General features: G+C 54.4%; 1 protein-coding gene across 2 annotated transcripts; it reads left to right on the top strand.

Annotated features, from left to right (window-relative positions):
- Nucleotides 1-5,315: 5,315 nt before the first annotated feature.
- Nucleotides 5,316-12,099, top strand: LOC149918373 (uncharacterized). 2 transcript variants are annotated; one of them, XM_090136839.1, is made up of 13 exons: nt 5,316-5,401; nt 5,760-5,821; nt 6,230-6,386; nt 6,690-6,946; nt 7,352-7,437; nt 7,880-7,995; nt 8,528-8,645; nt 9,148-9,274; nt 9,680-10,174; nt 10,498-10,661; nt 10,989-11,111; nt 11,191-11,317; nt 11,852-12,099. In XM_090136839.1, exons 1-13 carry the CDS (start codon nt 5,338-5,340, stop codon nt 11,933-11,935), a joined length of 1,980 nt encoding a protein of 659 aa, XP_089992965.1. In that variant the 5' UTR covers nt 5,316-5,337; the 3' UTR covers nt 11,936-12,099. The 2 variants fall into 2 exon arrangements, with proteins under 2 accessions (XP_089992965.1, XP_089992964.1); XM_090136838.1 differs by lacking the exon at nt 5,316-5,401 and having other exon boundaries at nt 5,448-5,821.
- The last annotated feature ends 7,008 nt before the right edge of the window (nt 12,100-19,107 follow it).

Here is a 19,107-nt window from a genome sequence, read left to right as displayed (position 1 = left end):
CTTTCCCACAGTCTCCTGTGGGAGAACAAGGAAAACTGTTCAGAGCAGCATCTGTGGAGTAAGATAAACAGCACGGGAACCAAGGACAGCTCGAGAAGAAGAAAGAACGCCTGACGGCTGTGACTGGCTAAGCGCCTGCATGCAAGGTTGAAGAGCGTTTGTAGAATGCGCTGCTGACGTGTAAGGGTGGATGGGAAAGTTGTAGGGGCGGATGGGAAAGCCAGGAACAGAAAACTTGTGAAGGTATACAAGTGATGTGAGCACTTGTAATAAACAAGATTAGGATTGTTCACCCCTGAGTCCGTGCATCAGACGCTGCAGTCTTGGCTCTGGGCAGGGCTGCGTTCAGCCCACGGATCAAAAAGCACACAGTCCAGCCCCAGCCCCGGCTGGCCAGAGTCTTCTGGGACAGCACTGCTTTCCCTAAATGGTAAGCGTGCACCAATTCCATCCGAGGCCTAGGGAAGTGGGGTGGTGGAGGTGAGCCACCTGTGCTGCGGATGAAGGAAGCCAGCCTGTGAGTCACGGTGCTGCACACAGCGCCCTGAGAGCTCTGAGGCCGTGGCTGTGAGCACGGATAGGACCCGATGCCACGAGCCTCTCTGGAGCCCAGAGCAGCCCATGCTTGAAAGTCATCCTGCATCAAAGTGGCTGTGGGGCCAAATGGGGCCACGCGTGGAAGAGACTAGGTGAGGGAGGGGGCAGGAGCGTCACAGCTGAAGAGCGAGGCAGATTTTGTCTTTGCTTTGCTTATTCCCACGTAGGAGAGAAGGAATATTGAGTTCAAGTCTGTGGTGCTTGGGTTGTGGTGGTAAGTTGGGTACGTGCAAAGGTGAAATGGGTGAGAGGGTCCTTTGGAGTGAGTTTTCTAAAAGACCTTGGCTGAGACTGGAATGAGACACCAGAGTTTCAGAGCTCTTGCGCTCTCATTTCTAAAATCGTACGCTGTTGGGCTTTGTGAGCAGGGACAAACATCTCTGGTTCTGCAGCAGCTGGACTAAGTGAGATGTACGTATGATACAAAGCTGCGAGAAGGCAGCTGCCTTAGCAGCCCAGGGGCCCGAGGAGCGCTTGGGCAGGGGACCTGTTCCCAACCTGGCCCCTGCCTTCCCAGGGATCTGCGAGCAGAAGCCGCCAGTGGACCTGAATTGCTCGTCTCAGAAATGCGGCGTTGCTCTGGCAGGAGTTTGGTGTGCTGAAGTGTTTAGAGGTGGCCGCCTGGAAGCATGACGCGTCTTTCCTTTTGTTTTGCCGAGCTCGCTAAGCTTTGGTCCAGCACATCCTATTATCTCAGTCGACAGCTGGCTTTCCACCAGGCGGGACTCGCCTCCTACTCCTTCCCTCCCTCTCACGGTTGTTTGAGCCCCGAGAGCCCATTTGCCACGGAGCGCAGCTATTCTTCTCAACGTGGTGTGGGCTCCCGTAAGCACCATGTCACAGCTACAGAGCTGGAGACCTCTGCGCAGACACCCCTTCCAGCCAACAGGCGCTGGGGATAAAGGTTCACAGTGCGGCTCAGGCAGCTGCAGGCGGAAGGGTCTGAGGTGCCGTCTGGTGTCTGGCGGCCCACCATTCTCCAACCGGAGTCTCTCCTTCTCCTCCCAGAATATGGACCCCTGAGCACCTCGCCCTCACAGCCTGTATCTGCCCAGGCCAAAGTCTCAGCCCCTGCCTGGCTCAGTGCCAGGTCAATCAGCCCCACAGCAGATCGGGACAGGCCGCATGGCCCGCTCCCAAAAGGCATCCCCGCCCAGAGCCTCCATTAGCCTCCCAAAAGCTACCCCAAGAGCTAATCTGGGGATGATCCTGATGGCTCGTCTAGAACTGCCAGCTGCCAGACTGCGTTTAGCCCAGTGGTTGCTGATTTTCCCAGCTGTTACAGAAGGGCTCTTTAGTTGAGTCCGCAGGAGCCTGGCAGCAAGGTTTTCCTTCATGGAAACCATCATGGTTTCCGTTTCAGAAAGAAAGACATAATACAGAGGGAGAAATGGAGTGCAGGAAGGGAAAGCCCTCAGCCACCACAGAGACTAACGCTGCGTGTTGTTGCACTTTGGCCGGAAAAAATGCCTGCAGACCAAGAAGGTCTGCCGAAAGAGATGCAAGCCAAGCGGCACTGCTTGCTCTCACTATTTTAACCCGCTGCATCCGAACTCTGAAATGTAGCATTACATGTCAGTCTTTTGCACATCCATGCCTACAGGCTGAACCAGTGGGAGAGAGTGCTAAAGGCAACACGCTAAGGCCAGCTGGCAACACAGCCCTTCACACCAGAGCTTTCCCCTTGCCCAGGCAGTTTTGAGCCCATTCCTGCCTGCAACAGCCCACGCAAATCTATCATATTCTCCAATAAGACAAAGGCCCCTCAGATAGCCACGTATGCAACTTGAGGCGTGAAACTGCAGCCTGTACTGACAGTCATGGCCCTCACTGACAAAAATGGCAGCAGAAGATTTGCTACCTATCTTAGGAATGTTCTGGTCTGATTTTCTATGATTCTGTTTGTTGCACTCTCGAAGCAGAAGACTACCAAAATTTATTTAACAAACGCGCTTCTGTTTTGTGGAGCATCTCCATCCTTTCTCAACCGAGGCACCTGCTTGGTGGTTGAATTACAGTTTACACTATGCGTAGTACTTTTCTAGTGCGGTTCAGTCCTGTTTTGTGGGCTAAAATGAAAAATCTGCACATCAACCAGAAGTCACACTTGATGTAGTTCTGCCGGACGTTGGATGGCCAAGTGAGTGAGTAAAAAGCGTTTTGAAGCCATTAGGTTTGTCCCACATCTGAAGACCACTTGTGTCCACGGCATAATGCGTGAGCGTTCAGTCGTATACCTTGCGGTTACAGGTGTGTGCAATGTAGATGCCTACAGGCCTGTATTTTAATTCCTGTGTGAATATGAATTTCTGCTGTGCCTTCATAAGGATAAGCTACGTTTAGAGATGAAAGCTTCCTTTTAGCCCATGAAAGTGCAGACGTGCTCTGTGTACAAAACAAACATGTGACATGGTTTTCCTTCAGGAATTAAGACATTAACGATGACACTGAAGGGGGAGGATTCTAGCGCATCCAAGGAGCAATTCTGGAAAACTGCCCAGAGAATAGCTTCTCATCAGGGCCTTTTTTCGTTACCGATTGCAGTTTCAATCTCCTCAGCTTCGCAACTCTCAAAGGTTTATCAACTTTTATTACTGGATTATCAGTTTGATTTCTACTGAGAGCTGTGTGTGTCACGGTGAGGTCTCGGCTGTGCACAACGGGAGCCTGCTTCTCCGACCATCCACTCAGCATGGTCTCTCTCCATTTGATACTGAATGTGAAATCGGTGCATCGGCTGTGTTCAAAGATGCACTCCTTCTCACTGGTCCTTGTGTGTTTGAAAAGAACGGCAAGGCCATTTACTGCGATTTCGCCACTTCAGCTTTTGTAAAAATAAATGCTGTCATTATGAAAGCCTGTGTCTTTTAACGACTAACAAGCGACCAGAGGCTTTTATCATGTGTACTGCGTGAGCATCCAAGCTTTGGTCCTGCCTGCCTGGGCCACCCTGAGTGAAGGAAGAGTTGTCGTCTTGGGTCACAAAAAAAAAAAAAAAGATGTGATGAAGGTGATGGACACGGCTAGCAAGGACAATTCTAGTTTTCACCCTTTCTACTGAACCGCTTTTTCAGCAATCTCCAAACCTAGACCCCGGTTCCTTCAGCAAAGGGAAAGCAAAGCTGCACAGTCTTGGCTCTGGGCAGGGCTGCGTTCAGCCCACGGATGGAAAAGCACACGATCCGTTGCCGTAACGAGAGTCAGCGCCGCGCCGTGCCCTCCCCGCGTCCTCACGCCAGAGCCGTCTGGGCTGGCTCCGATCCGACACGGGGAAGCCGCAGGGCTCCGCTCCCACATGTTGGAAATATCCAAATAATTTTCTAGGACGGTATCTCTGATAAAGCAGAATTTATTCGCAATTGCAATGGCGGGCTTCCTGCAAGCCGGAGAGCGCCCAGAAGACAGAGTGACATCTTTTATTCCCTTTTCCCCGACGCTGATCTCCTTCTCCCCTAGTTCCTCACTGGCTGAGTACTTCAGGTTCACAATCTTCTTGACGCTTCACTAAACATGGAACCACTGGACAAACATAAATTTTTGCTGCGTAAGCGTAAAGCTGTAGTTAATTGATTAACTTATTCCACACCTGATCATTATTTTGCAGATATCTGCTTGTCCTTCTTTCCACAAAGAGAAGCTCGGGAGAAAGACAGGGCAGTATCCTGTGCCTGCCTTCACACTGCAGCCTTCTCACGGAGTGAGACGGTCCAGCCTCGTGTAGAGGCCCTGACTTCTCTGACGTCTGCTAAATCCGTTTTTCTGTTGCTGGGAGTTTCTTACCCTGACAGAACAACTCTGCAAGATGTTTTTTAATCCCTAACGCTATACTCGCATTGTTTGGAACACGTAACAGCTATTCCAGTCTTGCAAGAAAGAATTAATCAAAGAACTCAGTAATAACGTTTCTACATCATGCCGCTAACGTATGCAGTACTTCACTCCTTCTACCATATAGCACGCAGACGCATGATGTTCCACTTCTTCAAACCAACCGCTCTTTTTACTACCAGACGCAGAAACAGCATTCCGTTCCCACACACGGGCCAGCAGCGGGGCCCGCCCGCTCCCCGAAGCCCGCCGCGTCCGAGGCCCGGGCAAAGGCGCGAGGAGTCGCAGGAGGCCGGCCAGGAGCCCTCGGCAGCTCCAGCCCGGCCCGGCTCGGGAGGGACCTCGAGGATCGCGAATCTCCGACCCCCCGCCACGGGCGGGGCCGCGGCCGCCCCGTTTCGTCCCGGACCGGGCCGCCCGGGGCCCCGTCCCAGCCGGCCTCGAGCGCCTCCGGGGACGGACGGGGCGTCCGCGGCCTCTCCGGGCAGCCCGCGCCGGCACCTCGCCGCTGTCGCAGGCGAGAGCCCATCTGCCGCAGACCCGCGGCCGAGAGGCGGCCCTGCCCGGAGCCCGCTCCGCCGGGCCCCGCGGCAGGGCGTGCGCGGCCCCTCTGTGACGCGGCCCGAGCTCACAATGGCGCGGCCCCGCGTCACGGCGGCGGCCGCCCCCTCGAAGCTCGCCGACCCCACGCGCCCTGCCCACATCTCCCAGAGAGGCCGACGAGGCTCCGGGCGCTCGCCGAGGAGCCGATCTCGCCGCCGCCGTGCTCTGGAGGAGCTGCTGTGCCGCGAGGAGGAGCGGGCAGAGAGAAGCAGAAGCAGGGCAGGGCTGAAGGGCTGAGCAGGAGGGCTGTTTTGCCGGACGGCCGCCCGCCCGCTGCGCTTGTTGACCTGCGGCGAGGGGGGAAGCAAGATGGCAACGTCCCTCTGCTCGAGCCCTCGCTCGACTCCCACTGCGGAGAAGATCAGACAGTCTGGTAAGGCCTTCGGGCCCGACGGCACGCACGTTGTCGGGCCCGGGGACATCTCTGAGAACAGGCGTGGAAGCCCTGCTCCCGAGGGAGGAAGGCGGGGACGGCCGAGCGGGGCGGGCTGCTGCGAGAAGGCAGCCGCCTTAGCAGCCCAGGGGCCCGAGGAGCGCTTGGGCGGGCGTGACTCCTGGGTGCCGTTCCCGGCCTGGCCCCTGCCTTCCCAGGGATCTGCGAGCAGAAGCCGCCACTGGAACTGAATTGCTCGTCTCAGAAATGCGGCGTTGCTCTGGCGGGAGCTCGGTGTGCCGAAGTGCTTCGAGGTGGCCGCCTGAGAGCATGACGCGTCTTTCCTTTTGTTTTGCAGAACTCGCTAAGTTCTGGTTCAGCACGTCCTATTATCTGAGTCGACAGCTGGCTCTCTACCAGGTGGGACTCGCCTCCTTCTCCTTCCCTCCCTCTCACGGTTGTTTGAGCCCCGAGGGTCCATTTGCCACGGAGCGCAGCTATTCTTCCTGTCCGTGGAAGCAGGAACCACGCCCCAGAGGGGCACTGCAATGCGAGATGGCCAGCTCCACTGTCAGTTCTGAAATGCCAGGGGGTCCACGCCTAATGATGGAAAGAGGGCTGGACATTCTCTGGGCCTTCCTGAGTCCTCTGCTGGCAGAGTCGAATGGACCCTGTGGGGGTGACTGCAAGTTTGGGAGCCCCGCTTGTGTCTTTAGGAGCCGGAAGACTGCGCTCTCTGGCTGTTCACGGGGAGGAGGGGCGAGAGGAAAATAGTCTTCTGTCATTCCCTGCAAAACTTCTTCTGATCCGCCCTTTCTTCTCTTTCAGGCTGTGTGCATTCCTGGACTGGGGACTTTCACCGTCGTCAGAGAGTGCGCACCCAGCCAGCAGAAGAATCTGGTTCTTGTTGAGAGACCCGTCTTTCATCTGGCAAAGGCTCTTGCGCAGGACCACGACCTCCAGTATGACTACGTAGACGCTGCAGGTAGGAAGAATGGAGTCTGACAGAGGTGGTTGCCCTGGCGCTCTAGTGGGGAAAGTGTGCCAGACTGCCATTGCAAGTGGCAACAGAGGGTAACAGCGCACTCCTTCACCTGCTTCAGCAGCAGGTTTCGTTCCAGTCTCATTGGCTCCGTGTCTCAGCGTCTCCTCGGATACGTACCAATGGTTCCACCTCAAAATCTCAACGGCAGTGCATTGCCTGAGGGCCTGGAAGCTGCTGACTTTTGAGCATGGCCTGCTCAGTGGCTCTCCAGGTGCTCATGTTCCTCTCCTCTCGTTTCTCCAGGACACGACGAGTATCATCAACTTCCTTATGATGAGATAGCCTCAGAAAACGGCATCTCTGAAGGCGCGGCGCGGTTTTGCGTGCAAAGGACTGTCTGCCAGTTCAGCGCCTGCATAGGGAAGAGGCAGAACGTTGCCTTCATTTGGTGGGATGTTGGCATGCTGCTGATTGAAGGAAGGCGTGTCCAGATGAAATTCTATGAGGACTTCCTGGGGAAGCTCAATGGCACTCCCGAGCTGTTGCAGGCTCTTCTTGGGGTAGGTCTTGCGTTTCCCCAGCAGTACGTCTGATTCTTCTGAAACGCCTTCCTGGGACGAGGGGACTCCTTTCTCCTGGCCTGCCATGCTTCTTCAGCCACCTGGACTCCTGGTGGTGTGCAAGAAAGCAGGCTCTGTAGAACTCTTACTTTACGTGAGGTGGCCTGGCTCTGTACCAGGATACGCGCCCTCAAAAGGCCTTGCTTTCAGTCAGGAGACAAACGGTGCGCGTCACTGCTCAGCCCCGACTCAGAGCATGGAGCAGAGACTCAGGCAGAGCAAGGCTTGCTGGGGCCCGGACCCTTCCCTTTGGTGGCTCTCGTTGTGTTGGGCTAAGAGAGACTGGAGCTGCCAGCCATTCCCAGTGTCCCCACCTCCCATCGTCTGTTTCTGTTCCGATTGCAGATGCCAGAAATGAGCAAGTCGGTCATCTCACGCAGTGAGTGCGCAGCTTCCCAAATGACTTCCGGACACGTTACTGTCTTTCCAATGTAAGTATGCTTGCTGCTGCCACCTGCGCCTGAGTGAGATGGTACTCGCCACGGTACTTTTCAGTGTTTAGAGGCCTGGTTTGCAGGGAACTCCCTGCTCGCTCTAGCTCAGTTGGATTGCATGTGGAGGAGCATGGCACAGCAAAATCATGTTTCCCATCTGTGCCACTGTCAAAACTGGGGGGACATTTAAGCCAGTCTTTCTCGCGGGGAGAGGAGCACATCCGCTCTCATAGCAAGGACAGAAAAACGTTGGCACGTACTGACGGGCCTCACCTGCCCCTCCAGACACTGGAGATCCTGGTCCGGTTCTCCAGAATAAGCTGCTCTGGGAAAAGTGGCCTTACAGCGTCTATTTGCCTATGCGTCTGTCGCTCCGCTATTGGGTCAAGCTGCAAGGGGAAGTGTTGCCCTTCCTTCAGCCTGCTTCTTCCTCTTTCAGGTTCAAGCACGAGATCGTACTTGAGAAGCCCGAAACAGCAAAGGTGGACCTGAAATACCACCTAAAGACCAGACGTGAGCAAGGCTGGGCAAGAGCTGGTGACAGAGGCAGGAAAGGTGAGGGACCCGTGGGTTGCCGTCAGGAGACGGTTAGAGATGACATTACCGCAGAGTGCCTGGAAGAGCATGAGACGCTTCCGGTGACTCTTTGTACCATTATGGGAAAGTTCTCAGGGCAGCCCTCCATCGCAAGTGGCCGCTGGGGTCATCCCATCAGATGGATGTGCCAGTGGCCTCCACTCGGCAGCCTGTCCTGCCAGCCCTGGAAATCCCTTCGCTTGCTTCCATTACAATTCTCAGATGAGACAGAAGCAATTCCTCCGGTGTGAGCATGCCCCAGTAGCAAAGCTGTGTGCGTGGGACACTCATCAAGAGATGCAAGAGCCCCTCTTGTGCTAAACGAGTCCCCTCCCCGGGGTGGCTCTTTGAGACCACCCGCAACTGCCAGGGCCTCTCCCATTTCAACACACAGACCAGGCATCAAATAGCATTCCCCAGGGAACAGCGTTGCCCCACAGCCATGAAGAGTCGGGCCAAAACCGTGTCAGAAACGCAACTTTTCTGAAGTTTTCTCCTTTCCTCTTTCTAGGGGACCTTTGCGAGACGCGCCTCCTTCATCGGGCAGCGCTTTCTCCAATGAGGTTACCGGCACTGACTGGAATGCCGGGCAGAGACCAGACAGCCGAGGAGAAAGAGCCTCGCACCAGGTGAGAGTCCTGGCAAAAGAAACGCGGGCGATGCCATGCTCTTGCCTCTGTGGGAGTGAAGTTTCTCCCGGATCCAGAGGCTGTATGAACTCAAGCAGCTCTGCATGACAAAGGTCCCGTAGCGTCACTTCTTAGCTGCGTAACTAATGGCAAACGCTCCTTGCAAGAGTGTAGAGGCTTTCTTGCTTCCCTTCAGATGGAAGTGAACCGGAGCTTTCTGTTTGCCGAGCCTGGTGCCTAAAGTGACAAGAACCATCCCGAGCAGAGATGAGGGTGTTCCTTTCCTAGGAGCGTTTGAATAGTAGTGAGCGTGTTTCTGGGCTGCTATCAGTGCTGCAGGCTGTTCCCAGGTCTCGAGGGAAGTGGTGGAGACCAGATCAGTCATTTGGGGGCTCTTGCAGACTTCTTTTGCTGCGGAAGCTGCTAAAGCACTTTCAAGCACGCAGTGCAAACCCAGCACCTCCTGCCCTCCTGTCAACCCTCCCCCACCGTGTCTTTACAGGCTGCTACCAGCCATCACGAGGAGATCCTTGCCAGAAAAAACAGAGCAAGAGAAAGTCACTCCTCTGGTCCAGCCTGGTCCCAGGATGATAGACTTCTTTGCCGAAGCGATGGAGAAGAGGAGAAGGGTACGTGACAGACTGCTGCAGCGCATTTGTCTTGTTGAACTGTAGAAGAGCATCACTGATTCTCTCAGCGTTCTTTACTGCGTGTTCATGTGACACCTCGCTTGAAGAGAGATCAGTTGCGAGGGCATTTGAGAATATGCTGTTCACTTCCGTTAGCCTCCCGAAAGGCACCCCAAGAGCTAATTTGGGGATGTTCCTGACTGCTTGTCTAGAACTGCCAGCTGCCAGACTGCGTTTAGCCCAGCGGTTGTTTATTTTCCTGGCTGTTACAGAAGGGCTCTTCAGTCGGGTCCGCAGGAGCCTGGCAGCAAACCAGAAAGGCAGAAGACAGAGGATGAAATGGAGTGCAGGAAGGGAAAGCCCTCCGCCTCCACGGAGACTAACGTTGCGTATTGTTGCATTTAGGCCGCCCTCGAGAGAAAGTCTGTAGAGACCAAGAAGAGAAAGGAGGAGAAGGGGAAGAACGTGAGGAAGGAGAAGGAGAAAGGGAAAAATGTGAGGAAGGAGAAAGAGGAGAAGGGGAAGAAGGTGAAGAAGGAGAGGGAGGAGAAGGTGAGGAAGGAGGTGAAGGTGAAGAAGGTGAAGGAGGTGAAAAAGGTGAAGGAGGTGAAGAAGGTGAAGGAGGTGAAGAAGGTGAAGCAGGTGACGAAGGTGAAGCAGGTGACGAAGGGGAAGCAGGTGACGAAGGGGAAGCAGGTGAAGCAGGAGGAGGAGAAGAAATTTCCAAAAGAGGTCCAGAAGTTCTTGGCTGAGGAGGAAAAAAAGAACAAAATGATGCAGAAAGAGAAAAAGAAGCAGCAAAAGTTGCAAGGGAAGAAAGCAGAAAAAGGCAAGCAGCAAAAGTTGCAAGTGAAGGAGACGGAGGCCGAGCCAGAAGAAGTGCAGATGCCCGCAGCCCAGGTACTTTGCATCCCTGCAAGAAAGCAGCAGCACTTTCCCATCCAGGGGAGCTGAGACTGCATGGTACCTCTAGCACCCTGTCCAGAGCAACAGTGTTGGTGCAGCACAGCTGGATGGGGGACTGCTGCCTTTTGTGAGCAAGAGGACCCAACAGGGAGCTGTAACAAAGCCCTGGTCACGCTGAGACATGGCCTCAAGAGCGTGCTGAGGTCCCTCTCCTGCTTGCTTTCCTGGCCCACTGCAATCCCCACTGGAATGGTCTTGCGGGGAGCTGCATGCTGGGAAGCAGCACCTCTGATGGCTGAGTGTCTCTTCCTATACAGGAATCCTTAGTCCCTGAGGAAGAGTATTTCATCTCTCTGTCTGAGAGTGAGACAGAGGATTCCAGCTCCAGCCTCAGCCTGATGGAGAGGATGATGGGGAAGCGGGAAGAGGGCGAGGAAGAGCCGCCCAGAGTCTTCTGGGACAGCGCTGCTTTGCCTAAACGGTAAGCGTGCACCAACTCCATCCGAGGCCAGGGGCAGTTGGGGGAGGAGGGGTGGTGAGTCACCTGTGCTGTGGATCAGGGAAGCCAGCTTTTGAGTCATGGTGCCACACACAGCGCCCTGAGAGCTCTGAGGCCGTGGATATAATCATGGTTAGGGCCCGATGCCACGAGCCTCTCTGGAGCCCAAAGCAGCCCACACATGGAAGTCGTCCTGCATCGAAGTGACTGTGGGGCCAAGTGGGGTCGTGTGTGGAATAGACTGGGTGAAGAAAGAGGCAGGGGTGTCCCGGCTGAAGAGTGAGACAGATTTTATCCTTGCTGTTGCAGGACGCTTCCTCCAAGGATAGATCAGGCCCTGCGAGAGGTGGTGAAGCTCATTGTGGAGCAGGTGTCCCGTGAGCAGCAGGGACAGAGAGATGCAGAGAAGGATCTGCAGGACCAGCTCCAGAGGTAAAGCTCCCCAGACAGACAGTTTGCTCTCCCGCACTGCCTCCCTGTGCTCACACCCCCTCCTACTGCGTGCCTACAGTGAGCTTGCAGTGCTGTGGTGGAGTCGGCCATCGATACACGCACCCGGCATCAATCATCTGCCCGGAGCTGAGTACAGACCTGCACCCCCTGCCGGGCCAAGGCCAGACAAGGCATCACGTCGAGTGGTAAGTGGGCTCTCGGAAGCAGTGTGTCATAGCTAGCCGTAGCAAGCCATGGGAAGACCCTCCTGGGCCTGTGGGATGGAGAGCAGCTGGCTGTGGAGCTGGAGACCTCCGCACAGAAACTCCTTCCAGCCAATGGGCGCTGGGGATGAAGGTTCACAGTGCGGCTCAGGCAGCTGCAGGTGGAAGGGTCTGAGGTGCCGTCTGGTGTCTGGCGGCCCTCCCTTCTCCAACCGGAGTCCCTCCTCCTCCTCCCAGAATACAGAGCCCTGAGCACCTCGCTCTCACAGCCTGTATCTGCCCAGGCCGAAGTCTCAGCCACTGCCTGACTCAGTGCCTGGTCAGTCAGCCCCACAGCAGGCTACCCCAGATCGGGACTGGCCACAAGGGCTGCAATTACATTACAGGGACCGTGAGCCTGCTCTCTCTAGACCTAGTTTAGCAGAACCACTCTCTTGTACTGCAGAGAGACTTGCAGTGTTGCGCTGCATGTCTTTGCATTCACAAAACTACTGAGCTTTACACTGAACTCCTTAGGTCCGGAGAGTAGTGGTCATGCATGTTGACCAGGACCACGACAGATCCAGCAGCTGTGAGACTGCCGAGTTAGACATCCACTAAGTGTCACCCAACAGCTCAACGAGGACCATCTTTCACTACTGGCGACGCTAATGGTGACACTGTCAAACGCGCGTCGCCACTTTCCTTATTACCCTTTCCCTATACCCAATAAAACCCCAACCCCATTACCCAAACACCGTGGGTCTTTCCTTGGTCACTGTGAAACGCACACTTTACAGAGGTGGCCTTGTTAGGCCTGGTGCTCCCCTCCCCAGAGTTCCCGGGCCTCGCAGTGTGCTGCGAGGGTGGTGAAGTCCAAGGCAGAAACCTTGCGTGAGAAGATGAGGAGGAAAGCCCAGTGCTCCGAGCTCCATCTCAGAGTGGGAGCCTTCTCTAGTGTTGCGAGTGTGCCTGTGTAATCTGCGCGCTGACAGCTTTGCCCCCAACTTCTTTGGCTGGGTTGAGGGTGGCCCCTTCCACATCCTGCCCCTTGACGTTGCTGGCAGATCCATGGCTGAAGCAGGGAATGTCTGTCTCAAATGTGACATGCTCATCCAGTGGGGCTTTCTGAACCCAGGCTTAACAGCTTAACAGCTGGAAGTCAGTCTGAGACAACATCCTGTCAATCCTGTTTGGGCTGCTTCTTCCCGTCTTGCGTGTGTTTTCCAGTAACTCAGAGAAAAATCTGGTCTTCCTCTTGCTACTGACGTATTTTAAAACGCACTTTTTGATATCTGTCTCCCACAGTACGGGCCACCTTCAACTCCAGGTGAGCTTTGGCCACGTTAATATTCTTCCTACAGAGGTGAACAGCGTATCTGTAGTTCACTCCTGTCACCTGACCTTACTTCCATTTGCTAGACACTGATTTTCCACCCCAGCTCTAGAAGATCGAGCCAAACTAATCCCGTGCCCCACTTCCATGACTTTTGACATACTGCACTTGCCAGTCCCCCCGCTCTTCAAAAAGAGGAGGTGCTTGAAGAGGGTCCAGCACTCATTAATGGAACCCTACAGAGATAATTCAGTGACATGATGAAGACATCAAAGTATTCAAACAGAACGGTTTTGTCTGTTCCACTTCGTTGTTTTGATTTTGTAAATGCCAGTACAGAGTAAGCTGAGCGAGTCGACAGCTTTGCAGTATAGTGACAAAAAGAGCTGTGCAGGAACAGGGCTGCTTGTTTTTCCTTTTCAAAACCAATTGTGGTTCTGCATGAAATCGTGCCTTCTCATAGGTCAGAGATGTAGCACTGTCGTCTGGTGCGCATCACTGGGGAAACACTTCACTTGGAACGGGGTGACACTTGAGAACAGACAGCATGTTTGCTATTGCTTCTTCTGCCTTCATGTGGATGGCTTGAACTGTTGCAGTTCCAAAATGTGGGGTTATGATGTCGTTATTTAATTTCAACAAAGGATGATTTCTGCAAGAAACAGCAAGGACAATGTACACATCCGCAAGAGCGGAAAGAACAGAATGGATATCACACGTTCAGTTCACTCTTCTGCTAGTTGCTGAGATCAGAACCTCAGGCAACAGCAGTGGCATTGATAGAGAGGGGCCACGTACACAGAATTGGCAGAAAACCAATTGGTTGGTAAATCTGCTTACCCATTTCTCCATCCCCTCTACTAGCTTGGTGCCTTGCTTGGCACTCATGTTGACTTGAAAATGTGGCAGGGCAAAATAGTTGGTCATCAACTTAGGACCGCGCAAGATAAGAATGTAAGATAAGAATGCCCTGGCCAGAAAGGAAGAGGAATTGTCTTGGGCCACAGACAAAATATACAATGAAGTTGAGGGACACGTCTAACAAGGATAATTTTCATTTTTATCCTTTCTACTAAGCCGCTTTTTCAGCAATCTTGAAACCTAGTCCCCAATTCCTTCAGCAAAGGGAAAGCAAGGCTGCTTTCCCACAGTCTCCTGTGGGAGAACAAGGAAAACTGTTCAGAGCAGCATCTGTGGAGTAAGATAAACAGCACGGGAACCAAGGACAGCTCGAGAAGAAGAAAGAACGCCTGACGGCTGTGACTGGCTAAGCGCCTGCATGCAAGGTTGAAGAGCGTTTGTAGAATGCGCTGCTGACGTGTAAGGGTGGATGGGAAAGTTGTAGGGGCGGATGGGAAAGCCAGGAACAGAAAACTTGTGAAGGTATACAAGTGATGTGAGCACTTGTAATAAACAAGATTAGGATTGTTCACCCCTGAGTCCGTGCATCAGACGCTGCAGTCTTGGCTCTGGGCAGGGCTGCGTTCAGCCCACGGATCAAAAAGCACACAGTCCAGCCCCAGCCCCGGCTGGCCAGAGTCTTCTGGGACAGCACTGCTTTCCCTAAATGGTAAGCGTGCACCAATTCCATCCGAGGCCTAGGGAAGTGGGGTGGTGGAGGTGAGCCACCTGTGCTGCGGATGAAGGAAGCCAGCCTGTGAGTCACGGTGCTGCACACAGCGCCCTGAGAGCTCTGAGGCCGTGGCTGTGAGCACGGATAGGACCCGATGCCACGAGCCTCTCTGGAGCCCAGAGCAGCCCATGCTTGAAAGTCATCCTGCATCAAAGTGGCTGTGGGGCCAAATGGGGCCACGCGTGGAAGAGACTAGGTGAGGGAGGGGGCAGGAGCGTCACAGCTGAAGAGCGAGGCAGATTTTGTCTTTGCTTTGCTTATTCCCACGTAGGAGAGAAGGAATATTGAGTTCAAGTCTGTGGTGCTTGGGTTGTGGTGGTAAGTTGGGTACGTGCAAAGGTGAAATGGGTGAGAGGGTCCTTTGGAGTGAGTTTTCTAAAAGACCTTGGCTGAGACTGGAATGAGACACCAGAGTTTCAGAGCTCTTGCGCTCTCATTTCTAAAATCGTACGCTGTTGGGCTTTGTGAGCAGGGACAAACATCTCTGGTTCTGCAGCAGCTGGACTAAGTGAGATGTACGTATGATACAAAGCTGCGAGAAGGCAGCTGCCTTAGCAGCCCAGGGGCCCGAGGAGCGCTTGGGCAGGGGACCTGTTCCCAACCTGGCCCCTGCCTTCCCAGGGATCTGCGAGCAGAAGCCGCCAGTGGACCTGAATTGCTCGTCTCAGAAATGCGGCGTTGCTCTGGCAGGAGTTTGGTGTGCTGAAGTGTTTAGAGGTGGCCGCCTGGAAGCATGACGCGTCTTTCCTTTTGTTTTGCCGAGCTCGCTAAGCTTTGGTCCAGCACATCCTATTATCTCAGTCGACAGCTGGCTTTCCACCAGGCGGGACTCGCCTCCTACTCCTTCCCTCCCTCTCACGGTTGTTTGAGCCCCGAGAGCCCATTTGCCACGGAGCGCAGCTATTCTTCTCAACGTGGTGTGGGCTCCCGTAAGCACCATGTCACAGCTACAGAGCTGGAGACCTCTGCGCAGACACCCCTTCCAGCCAACAGGCGCTGGGGATAAAGGTTCACAGTGCGGCTCAGGCAGCTGCAGGCGGAAGGGTCTGAGGTGCCGTCTGGTGTCTGGCGGCCCACCATTCTCCAACCGGAGTCTCTCCTTCTCCTCCCAGAATATGGACCCCTGAGCACCTCGCCCTCACAGCCTGTATCTGCCCAGGCCAAAGTCTCAGCCCCTGCCTGGCTCAGTGCCAGGTCAATCAGCCCCACAGCAGATCGGGACAGGCCGCATGGCCCGCTCCCAAAAGGCATCCCCGCCCAGAGCCTCCATTAGCCTCCCAAAAGCTACCCCAAGAGCTAATCTGGGGATGATCCTGATGGCTCGTCTAGAACTGCCAGCTGCCAGACTGCGTTTAGCCCAGTGGTTGCTGATTTTCCCAGCTGTTACAGAAGGGCTCTTTAGTTGAGTCCGCAGGAGCCTGGCAGCAAGGTTTTCCTTCATGGAAACCATCATGGTTTCCGTTTCAGAAAGAAAGACATAATACAGAGGGAGAAATGGAGTGCAGGAAGGGAAAGCCCTCAGCCACCACAGAGACTAACGCTGCGTGTTGTTGCACTTTGGCCGGAAAAAATGCCTGCAGACCAAGAAGGTCTGCCGAAAGAGATGCAAGCCAAGCGGCACTGCTTGCTCTCACTATTTTAACCCGCTGCATCCGAACTCTGAAATGTAGCATTACATGTCAGTCTTTTGCACATCCATGCCTACAGGCTGAACCAGTGGGAGAGAGTGCTAAAGGCAACACGCTAAGGCCAGCTGGCAACACAGCCCTTCACACCAGAGCTTTCCCCTTGCCCAGGCAGTTTTGAGCCCATTCCTGCCTGCAACAGCCCACGCAAATCTATCATATTCTCCAATAAGACAAAGGCCCCTCAGATAGCCACGTATGCAACTTGAGGCGTGAAACTGCAGCCCGTACTGACAGTCATGGCCCTCACTGACAAAAATGGCAGCAGAAGATTTGCTACCTATCTTAGGAATATTCTGGTCTGATTTTCTATGATTCTGTTTGTTGCACTCTCAAAGCAGAAGACTACCAAAATTTATTTAACAAACGCGCTTCTGTTTTGTGGAGCATCTCCATCCTTTCTCAACCGAGGCACCTGCTTGGTGGTTGAATTACAGTTTACACTATGCGTAGTACTTTTCTAGTGCGGTTCAGTCCTGTTTTGTGGGCTAAAATGAAAAATCTGCACATCAACCAGAAGTCACACTTGATGTAGTTCTGCCGGACGTTGGATGGCCAAGTGAGTGAGTAAAAAGCGTTTTGAAGCCATTAGGTTTGTCCCACATCTGAAGACCACTTGTGTCCACGGCATAATGCGTGAGCGTTCAGTCGTATACCTTGCGGTTACAGGTGTGTGCAATGTAGATGCCTACAGGCCTGTATTTTAATTCCTGTGTGAATATGAATTTCTGCTGTGCCTTCATAAGGATAAGCTACATTTAGAGATGAAAGCTTCCTTTTAGCCCATGAAAGTGCAGACGTGCTCTGTGTACAAAACAAACATGTGACATGGTTTTCCTTCAGGAATTAAGACATTAACGATGACACTGAAGGGGGAGGATTCTAGCGCATCCAAGGAGCAATTCTGGAAAACTGCCCAGAGAATAGCTTCTCATCAGGGCCTTTTTTCGTTACCGATTGCAGTTTCAATCTCCTCAGCTTCGCAACTCTCAAAGGTTTATCAACTTTTATTACTGGATTATCAGTTTGATTTCTACTGAGAGCTGTGTGTGTCACGGTGAGGTCTCGGCTGTGCACAATGGGAGCCTGCTTCTCCGACCATCCACTCAGCATGGTCTCTCTCCATTTGATACTGAATGTGAAATCGGTGCATCGGCTGTGTTCAAAGATGCACTCCTTCTCACTGGTCCTTGTGTGTTTGAAAAGAACGGCAAGGCCATTTACTGCGATTTCGCCACTTCAGCTTTTGTAAAAATAAATGCTGTCATTATGAAAGCCTGTGTCTTTTAACGACTAACAAGCGACCAGAGGCTTTTATCATGTGTACTGCGTGAGCATCCAAGCTTTGGTCCTGCCTGCCTGGGCCACCCTGAGTGAAGGAAGAGTTGTCGTCTTGGGTCACAAAAAAAAAAAAAGATGTGATGAAGGTGATGGACACGGCTAGCAAGGACAATTCTAGTTTTCACCCTTTCTACTGAACCGCTTTTTCAGCAATCTCCAAACCTAGACCCCGGTTCCTTCAGCAAAGGGAAAGCAAAGCTGCACAGTCTTGGCTCTGGGCAGGGCTGCGTTCAGCCCACGGATGGAAAAGCACACGATCCGTTGCCGTAACGAGAGTCAGCGCCGCGCCGTGCCCTCCCCGCGTCCTCACGCCAGAGCCGTCTGGGCTGGCTCCGATCCGACACGGGGAAGCCGCAGGGCTCCGCTCCCACATGTTGGAAATATCCAAGTAGTTTTCTAGGAGGGTATCTCTGATAAAGCAGAATTTATTCGCAATTGCAATGGCGGGCTTCCTGCAAGCCGGAGAGCGCCCAGAAGACAGAGTGACATCTTTTATTCCCTTTTCCCCGACGCTGATCTCCTTCTCCCCTAGTTCCTCACTGGCTGAGTACTTCAGGTTCACAATCTTCTTGACGCTTCACTAAACATGGAACCACTGGACAAACATAAATTTTTGCTGCGTAAGCGTAAAGCTGTAGTTAATTGATTAACTTATTCCACACCTGATCATTATTTTGCAGATATCTGCTTGTCCTTCTTTCCACAAAGAGAAGCTCGGGAGAAAGACAGGGCAGTATCCTGTGCCTGCCTTCACACTGCAGCCTTCTCACGGAGTGAGACGGTCCAGCCTCATGTAGAGGCCCTGACTTCTCTGACGTCTGCTAAATCCGTTTTTCTGTTGCTGGGAGTTTCTTACCCTGACAGAACAACTCTGCAAGATGTTTTCTAATCCCTAACGCTATACTCGCATTGTTTGGAACACGTAACAGCTATTCCAGTCTTGCAAGAAAGAATTAATCAAAGAACTCAGTAATAACGTTTCTACATCATGCCGCTAACGTATGCAGTACTTCACTCCTTCTACCATATAGCACGCAGACGCATGATGTTCCACTTCTTCAAACCAACCGCTCTTTTTACTACCAGACGCAGAAACAGCATTCCGTTCCCACACACGGGCCAGCAGCGGGGCCCGCCCGCTCCCCGAAGCCCGCCGCGTCCGAGGCCCGGGCAAAGGCGCGAGGAGTCGCAGGAGGCCGGCCAGGAGCCCTCGGCAGGCCTCGGCAGCCCGGCCCGGCTCGGGAGGGACCTCGAGGATCGCGAATCTCCGACCCCCCGCCACGGGCGGGGCCGCGGCCGCCCCGTTTCGTCCCGGACCGGGCCGCCCGGGGCCCCGTCCCAGCCGGCCTCGAGCGCCTCCGGGGACGGACGGGGCGTCCGCGGCCTCTCCGGGCAGCCCGCGCCGGCACCTCGCCGCTGTCGCAGGCGAGAGCCCATCTGCCGCAGACCCGCGGCCGAGAGGCGGCCCTGCCCGGAGCCCGCTCCGCCGGGCCCCGCGGCAGGGCGTGCGCGGCCCCTCTGTGACGCGGCCCGAGCTCACAATGGCGCGGCCCCGCGTCACGGCGGCGGCCGCCCCCTCGAAGCTCGCCGACCCCACGCGCCCTGCCCACATCTCCCAGAGAGGCCGACGAGGCTCCGGGCGCTCGCCGAGGAGCCGATCTCGCCGCCGCCGTGCTCTGGAGGAGCTGCTGTGCCGCGAGGAGGAGCGGGCAGAGAGAAGCAGAAGCAGGGCAGGGCTGAAGGGCTGAGCAGGAGGGCTGTTTTGCCGGACGGCCGCCCGCCCGCTGCGCTTGTTGAC

This window comes from Phasianus colchicus, chromosome 3 (assembly GCF_987193195.1).
Source record: "Phasianus colchicus chromosome 3, bPhaCol1.hap1.1, whole genome shotgun sequence".
Lineage (NCBI taxonomy): Eukaryota > Metazoa > Chordata > Aves > Galliformes > Phasianidae > Phasianus > Phasianus colchicus.
This window is presented reverse-complemented; position numbering and strand designations above follow the sequence as displayed.

Excerpts from the sequence above, each read along its gene's own strand:
- LOC149918373 (XM_090136838.1), top strand. The coding sequence starts at position 5,669 with ATGCGGCGTTGCTCTGGCGGGAGCTCGGTGTGCCGAAGTGCTTCGAGG. Across the intron at positions 7,996-8,527 it reads TGGTGACAGAGGCAGGAAAG|GGGACCTTTGCGAGACGCGC; the intron begins GTGAGGGACCCG and ends TCCTCTTTCTAG. Across the intron at positions 9,275-9,679 it reads CGATGGAGAAGAGGAGAAGG|GCCGCCCTCGAGAGAAAGTC; the intron begins GTACGTGACAGA and ends TGTTGCATTTAG.